Below are 8,331 nucleotides of genomic sequence, written 5' to 3' on the forward strand. Positions count from 1 at the left end.
AACATGGGTCCATTTAAATTAGGAACTTGATTTCTCTTTAATCCTTCCTAAGTCTTTTTTTTTTAATGTATTATTCAGTTTGAGTAAGAAATAAATTCTACATCATCTAGGCGTGTAGCCCTTTGAATAACTTTTGCTTAGGTTAAGGAACTACTTTAAAAAATTGTTCTTTCCTACGCATGCAGACTGTAAAAAATTCAGTTTCAGAGTACCTTGTGAACCTACTATTGTTAGTACGCATGTTAGAACTAAGTTTTTAAAACCATAATTTAATACAGAGTGAAGCAGGTCATGATGCAGACACGCTTATCAATGATTCACAGGGAACTGAAATATAAAAGATAAAATCAGACACTTATTCTGCAGACATAATATGACTATATTGTTATGTTATTCTTCAATTTTAAAATGAATTTTGGAGGAAGCAGTTAGAGTCGAGGAGCATGAGTTTGCTTCCTGACATCATATAATAGCTACATAACCTTGGTCAAGATACTTAACCTTCTTAGCCTCAGTTTTCTTTTCTGCTAATTAAAAAATTAGCACTAAGCTAATTTCAGTCATAAGCTTTCTTGCCATCCATACTGATACACCCTAATCAATGCATTTTTTGAGGCCAAAATTTTATTTTAAGGGAAACTTCTGACTAATGGTTATGATATGGCACAAATGAACTGTAGTTGGCATTTTAACTATCTGGAATGTTCTATTTAATCTCCTCAGAAGAAAAATCATAATTGTTGAAGGTCACGGGCTTTTATCAAACGAAGAGATGAGAGAGGCATACTGTAACGATTGTTCCTTTTCTGCATTTGTAACCTGACCTCGTAATAAAAGATAGGCTCTAAAGCAATTAACTATGGGAACGGTAAGGTGAATATATATTATCAAAGATAATAAAACCACATAAAAGTTTTCAATTATTCCTGAGATCTTTGAGTTGAGCAAACTTGACAATGAAAGAGTTTACAGTGGTTTAAGGTGTCACTGGTCACTTTCATTCTTAGGGTCATTTAAATATTATGTTAATGAAAAGAAAATGGAATAAAGTATTATCCTGTTAATGAACTTAAAAGTAGATCCTGGTAGAAATATATGATAAATAAATACAATGTCAAGTTAGAAAAAATGTTGTAGTTTCATGTTGTTGGTTTGCAAATTGAATTTTTACATAAAATTTACACTAAATGGAACCTCATTATATAGTGATGAGGTCCAGTATGATCCAAATCATTAAAATCACTGTACTGCTTAATGATTCACTAAGTGGTACCACAGTGCCATAAATTTAGCACTAGTTTCATGATTCAGAACAGCAGACTGAGACACCAGCAAATCGTATGTGGATCATTAAATTTACAATGAATGTCAGAGATGAAATAAGGGGGAAAAAACACTTTGAGAGTTAGGGATAATATGTGCTCTAAGGTGACATACATCAAGATAAATGATCTTATACTGCTTGTGCTTGGATAATAATGGGGGGTAGTTTTTTTTGGTTATTCCTCATTTCATAATTTCCAGAGGGGCTGGAAGTCTAAACTCCTACGAATTAAAGCAGCTGTCACTTTTTGACTACCCTGTGATCTGTTTCATTTATATTTATAATACATACATGTATATATGCCATTACATTTTAAACTTAGCTGATTTTGCCTACACATTATGGCTCAACTAATTTCCTATCAGATTAGTTCAAAATGATTTTTATGGTTGGATGAAATTTGGACTGGGATTCCATGAAAGCTACTAAGAATATAAGGTTTAATTCTGAAATCGTTAATGATGTTTTAAATCACACCCTTCATGAATCTCAGCATTGTCTTAGTGTTTACCCTCCAGTATTTATTTGTGTGAAAATCTGTGTATTGCAACTCATAAAATATAAAATTAAATATGTTAAATATAAGCTGGATCTTCACAATCCATAAGTTTTGTTGCTTAGGGACCTGGAGAATTCACATTTGAGAGTACTTTTCTTGCATATATGATTTGGAATATGAAAGGCGATCCTTTCTTTGGGCCAGAAGTAGATCTGCTCACAGGCCTTTTATATAGAATAGAGTATGTAAGACATTATGATTTTTAATAGCTTAACGCTGAAAAGCTCAGCAAATAGCTATGTGGTCTCTCTAACACATTGTTAGCCAAGAGTGCTATTTCTTTGTCAGGAAAACACTAATGTTTGCCAAATGATGAAGATTATGAGAGGCTGGCCTGGAGTGTTCAGACATGTTATACCAACTTCTGGATCTGGGGCAATTGATCAATCTCAGGGTGTAACACAACCTATTTTAGACAATTATATCAGTCAATCACTGAGGACATTCAGATGAGAACCTTGCACACATGTTAACCTTTATCAAGCAAGGTGTACTGAATAGCCTCTGGGGTCAGGATTTTTACTTTTATTTTTGGCTTGCCTATTTATGTCCATTGGGAGAATGGCAAGAACAACGACAATTAAATTGCTGAGAGAGTGCAAAACAGAACTGCAAACTTAGGGGGATCATGGGGATCCTGTCCTTTGTTTTCGTGATTTATCTGTTAGAAAGTTCTATGAAAGCAAAAGCTATGTGCTAGTAAAGACAATTCATGGAAGGCATATGGCAAGCACTGCTTTCCTTTACTAGTCCAGGATGGAGAAGGATGGATTTTTTTTCCTCAAGAGACAAGGATAGTTTGATTCTGGTTACTGGGTCCTGAAGTGGAACATTGAGAAGGAGATTATTTATTCCTTCTTGTAAAAATAAAAATGCTCTTGTTTGGGGGAAAAGTCCAATTGAAGATAAGAAAAGAGAAAATGTGTTCAATGAAAGCCTTTAAGATTGATTAGTCTGCTTAACCTTTGGGATTTTCCCCACTTGCTTCAGGGATATGGAGTTTTATTCAAGTTGGCTAAATACTTAAGACATTTCTTCTTTTGGAAAGAATATTATTAGTAGTAACCATAAAAATGCATTTGAACAGCCTCTCCCCTTCACCCAACATTTATGAAGGTCTTGGGCTATCCAAGTCAAACACGGGACAACAAACAAATCAAATACTGAAAGACCAAAGGGAACTATAAAAAAGCCAAGTATTCACTTTGTCCTTGAAACTATGAAAACAATTTCTAGAATAAACAGGTTACGAAAACAGGACAGGATATTCTGTCAGCCCATGCAGGGCCTGTTATCTAGAAATTGCTTATGGCAGAGGGGTATAGACAGTTAGAAGAGAAGATAAAAAGTGCTATTGTAGTGTTTCATAATAAGCCTTAGGACAAGATTGTAAAATGTGGCCGTTTAGTACAGTTCTGAGACAAAACAAATGGTATATAGCATTTCCCTGTGTATCCTGAAATCCCCCTCGTGTCAAATGCTGGGCTCTGAAAGAATTTTCCCTTTTTCTTCTCTGCCTCAGAGATTTCTCCTAAATCTATGTAAGACGTATAATACCTTAGAAACTTTCCTGACTTATGTGCCCTAATAACAGATCAGTTTCTGTGGGACTCGAGGGACATTGTTCCAGCTAATGATTAAGAACTCTCCAGACAATAGGGGCTTCTTAGACAATGGGTGAATTTCCAGGATGTCCGACCCCCTTCCGAGAAGGAGGGAGATAAAATGTAAAAAAGGTGTCTGTCAAAGACCAATCAGGCAGCTGGGGACAAGTTCCCTCTCTGGTCCGAGCCTAAGCCGGGACCAATCAGCAGGAGAACACAACCAAATCTATAATTTACATACGGGGAAGTGGGAACCTATAAAACTGACATATTCGCGCCCAAAAGGGTTCCTTCTTCGACCTCCTGCGTGAGGACCAAGGAACCCCGGTGCACCGGCCTTCAATAAACTTCTTGCTTTTTGCATCGACTTCCGACTCTTGTTGTTTCCTGGGCGAGTCGAAACTCCTAGGAGACCGCGCAGGTCTAACATTTGGGGGCTCGTCCGGGATTCCACTCGCCCCGGACCACAAGAACATCGGGAGTTGGAGGTACCAGGTAAGCTCGAGCTTGATTGTCTGTTTGTCCCTTGTTCTTTGTGGGCCATTATCGGAGGAAAGCCGTAAGAATCGGCTTATTATGGAATCTGTATCGGACCTCTGGCTAGGCAGACGTGCTAATAGCCGGCGTCCATGAGCCCTAGGGGACGCCCTGGTGGCTCATCTGGAAGGAGAGGCAAACTCTGTCTCCCCTTCACTCGGTTTCGGCAGTTCCCTTGGTGATAACTGCCATCTGAAGAAGTTTCGGTTTTGAAGCGAGCTCGCGGTGGCCCATACGTATATGTGTTTCGTGGAGTTTTAACTGTTTCTGTATTGTGGTCTATTCTTCTTCTCTGACGGACGACAATGGGACAAACTATGACGACTCCTCTTTCCCTTACCCTAAGCTATTGGACCGAAGTTCGGGCCAGAGCCCATAATTTTTCGGTAGAGGTAAAGAAAGGAAAGTGGCAGACTTTGTGTGCCTCTGAATGGCCAACATTTCAGATAGGATGGTCCCCCGAAGGATCCTTTTTATTAGACAAGATTAAGCTGCTGAAGTCTAAGATATTTAATATAGATCCCCACGGACATCCAGACCAAGTACCATATGTCTTGGTCTGGGAAGATTTAATTCTCTCCCCACCTCCGTGGGTCCGGCCCTTTGTTTCCTCAACAGGTACGTCCGCGCATACATCAGCAGTGTCGGAGATATTAGCCTTAAAGAAAAACCCCAACACGGAGAAGCTACCCGACGCCCCGGATCTACCGAAGGCGATTTATCCTGACCCGCAGTCCGATTTGCTTCTTTTGGATTCCCCACCCCCTTATCCTCCGGCCCCGAATCCCCTACCACCTAGAGGACCCCCAGCTCCACTGCCCTCGGCACCAAGGGAACCATCCATGATGGAAGAAGAAAGGGGTCCCTCAGTGGGCACTAGGAGCCGGAGGGCTATCTCCCCGGACTCCACTGCCCTACCTCTTAGAGAATATGGCCCCCCCGATGGCCAAGGGAATAGACCTCTCCAATATTGGCCCTTTTCCTCTGCAGATCTTTATAATTGGAAAATGCATAACCCAACTTTTTCCGAAAATCCACAGGCCCTTACCGCTTTAATAGAATCTCTTGTTTTCTCCCACCAGCCCACATGGGATGATTGTCAGCAGCTGCTCCAGACTCTCCTAACGACTGAGGAGAGGCAACGGGTTCTTTTAGAAGCCAGAAAAAAATGTATTAGGCGCCAATGGGCAACCTACCCAGCTGCCTAACGAGATTGATACTGGTTTCCCACTCCTCAGGCCAAACTGGGATTTCAATGCCCCGGAAGGTAGGGAACGCCTGAAAATGTATCGCCAGGCTCTGATGGCGGGTCTCCATGGAGGGGCCAGACGGCCCACTAATTTGGCTAAGGTAAGGGAAGTAACTCAGGGGCCCCAGGAATCGCCAACTGTGTTCCTGGAACGTTTAATGGAAGCCTTTAGACGCTTTACCCCTTATGATCCAACTTCGGAGGGACATAGGGCTACTATAGCAATGGCTTTCATAGATCAAGCGGCCCCTGATATTAAGAAGAAATTACAGAGGCTAGATGGCTTGCAGGGATTTTCGCTTCAGGAGTTAGTAAAAGAGGCAGATAAAGTATATAACAAAAGAGAAACAGAGGAAGAGAAGGAAGAAAGAAAGCAGAAAGAGCAGGAAGCCCATGAAATAAGACGGGATAAGAGACAGGAGAGGAATTTAAGTAAGATACTGGCCACTGTGGTTGGAGGAAGAAATATAGGGGATAGAAATAGGCAGGAAGGGCGAACGGCAGACAGAAGGCGGCCATTAGACAAGGACCAATGTGCCTACTGTAAAGAAAAAGGACATTGGGCGAGAGAATGCCCTAAGAAAAAGAATGGAGGAAGGCCAACCAAAAACAAAATCTTAACATTGAAAGAAGAAGACTAGGAAAGTCAGGGCTCGAACCCTCTCCCCGAGCCCCGGGTAACTCTTAAAGTGGAGGGGGAACCTGTTCAATTTTTGGTAGATACCGGAGCCCAGCACTTCGTCCTTCTCCACTCAAAAGGTCCTATCTCAGCTAAAAGGTCATGGGTACAAGGAGCCACTGGGAATAAACAATATTCATGGACCACACGAAGGACAGTAGATCTTGGGATTGGACGAGTAACCCATTCATTTTTGATTATTCCGGAATGCCCCTATCCTTTGCTGGGAAGAGATTTACTCTCCAAAGTAGGGGCTCAAATCCACTTTCAGCCAGAAGGTCCCACCATAACTGATAATAAGGGAAGGTTACTTCAAATATTGACTATGAAATTAGAAGATGAATATAAATTATACGAGCAGCCTTCATCCTCACGAGTTAATGTTACTGATTGGGTAACTCGGTTCCCTCAAGCCTGGGCAGAAACTGCCGGAATGGGGATGGCCAAAAATCGGCCCCCGGTGCTAGTGGAACTCAAGGCAACTGCCACCCCAATAACGGTCCGTCAATACCCCATGAGTAGAGAAGCCAAAGACGGTATCCGTCCCCATATACAGAGGCTACTAGACTTGGGCATCTTAATAAGATGTCAATCAGCATGGAACACCCCTCTCCTGCCGGTAAAGAAACCAGGAACAAATGATTATTGGCCGGTGCAGGATCTACGAGAGGTAAACAAACGGGTGGCAGACCTCCACCCCACAGTTCCAAACCCTTACAACCTCCTGAGCACTCTTCCACCTCAACATATGTGGTATACTGTTTTGGACCTTAAAGATGCTTTTTTCTGTTTAATACTCTCTCCCCTGAGCCAACCCTACTTTGCCTTCGAATGGAAAGATCCAACATCGGGAATGTCTGGTCAGCTGACATGGACACGGCTACCTCAGGGATTTAAGAACTCCCCGACCATCTTTGATGAAGCCCTCCATCAGGATTTGGCATTATATAGAGAATCAAATCCCCAGGTAACATTACTCCAATACGTTGATGATATTTTATTAGCTGCTGAGACCCAAGAAGATTGTATCAAGGGTACTGAAAAACTGTTAACGGAACTTGGAACCCTGGGATATAGAGCCTCAGCCAAGAAAGCACAAATATGCCAACAACAGGTCAGTTACCTGGGGTATCTATTAAAAGGGGGGCAAAGATGGCTCACGGAGAGCAGAAAGGATACGGTGGCCCAAATTCCGGCTCCCAAAAACGCCAGGCAGGTTACAGAATTTTTGGGGACGGCCGGATTCTGTAGACTATGGATTCCAGGGTTTGCTGAGCTGGCAGCCCCATTGTACCCCCTAACCAAAAACAGCACTCCTTTCGTTTGGGGCGATAAGGAACAACGGGCTTTTGACAAAATCAAATGAGCTTTACTTTCAGCTCCAGCCCTAGGACTGCCAGATGTAACCAAACCTTTTCATTTATATGTGGCCGAAAATAAGGGCATTGCAAAAGGAGTATTGACTCAGAAATTGGGTCCCTGGAATCGCCCAGTTGCTTATTTGTCAAAAAATTGGACCCTGTGGCATCAGGATGGCCCACCTGTTTAAAGATAATCGCTGCAGTGGCCGTTCTAGTCAAAGATGCTGACAAACTAACTTTAGGACAAAATCTAACGATAACAGCTCCTCATGCCCTGGAAAATGTAGTCCGTCAACCACCGGATAGGTGGCTAACTAATGCCAGGATGACCCATTACCAAACCCTGTTGCTAAACTCAGATCGCATCAAGTTTGCTCCAGCCACAGGACTCAATCCAGCCACCTTGCTACCTGATCCTGACTTGGAAGGCTCCACCATCATACATGATTGTCAGGAAGTACTAGCCGCAGCACACGGCAGTAGGCCAGATCTGATGGACCTGCCCCTCCCTGATGCTGATTTCACCTGGTTCACGGATGGGAGCAGTTTCCTGGAGGAAGGTAAGCGTCGAACTGGGGCAGCCATGGTAGACGGAAAACAAGTCATATGGGCAGCGGCGCTACCACAAGGGACCTCAGCCCAACGAGCTGAATTAATTGCCCTGACGAGGGCATTAGAGATGGCAGAGAATAAAAAAGTAAACATCTACACAGACAGTAGATATGCGTTTGCTACCGCTCATATCCACGGTGCCATTTACCAACAGAGAGGGCTACTAACTTCAGGTGGCAAAGAAATTAAAAACAAAGACGAAATCGTGGCTTTGTTGACTGCACTCATGCTTCCTACTAAAGTCAGTATCATCCACTGCCCTGGACATCAAAAAGGAAATACCCCAATAATTAGGGGAAATAATATGGCTGACCAAGTGGCCCGAGAAATAGCATCGGGAGAAGTCATTTTAGGACTGTCAGATAAAGTTCCTGAAAAACCAGGCCGCGATGAAGAAATCATCCCG

The 8,331-nt window shown here is 42.6% G+C and overlaps 1 protein-coding gene across 1 annotated transcript; it reads left to right on the plus strand.

Moving 5' to 3' along the window:
- Positions 1-3,988: 3,988 nt before the first annotated feature.
- LOC137211049 (uncharacterized) lies at positions 3,989-8,114 on the plus strand. Its single transcript, XM_067713183.1, is given in 3 exon segments — positions 3,989-5,187; positions 5,189-7,124; positions 8,080-8,114. Coding segments are annotated over 3 exon segments (2,829 nt in total). The 5' UTR covers positions 3,989-4,329.
- Positions 8,115-8,331: the final 217 nt, after the last annotated feature.

The sequence above is a fragment of the Pseudorca crassidens genome, chromosome 18, assembly GCF_039906515.1.
Source record: "Pseudorca crassidens isolate mPseCra1 chromosome 18, mPseCra1.hap1, whole genome shotgun sequence".
Classification (NCBI taxonomy): Eukaryota; Metazoa; Chordata; class Mammalia; order Artiodactyla; family Delphinidae; genus Pseudorca; species Pseudorca crassidens.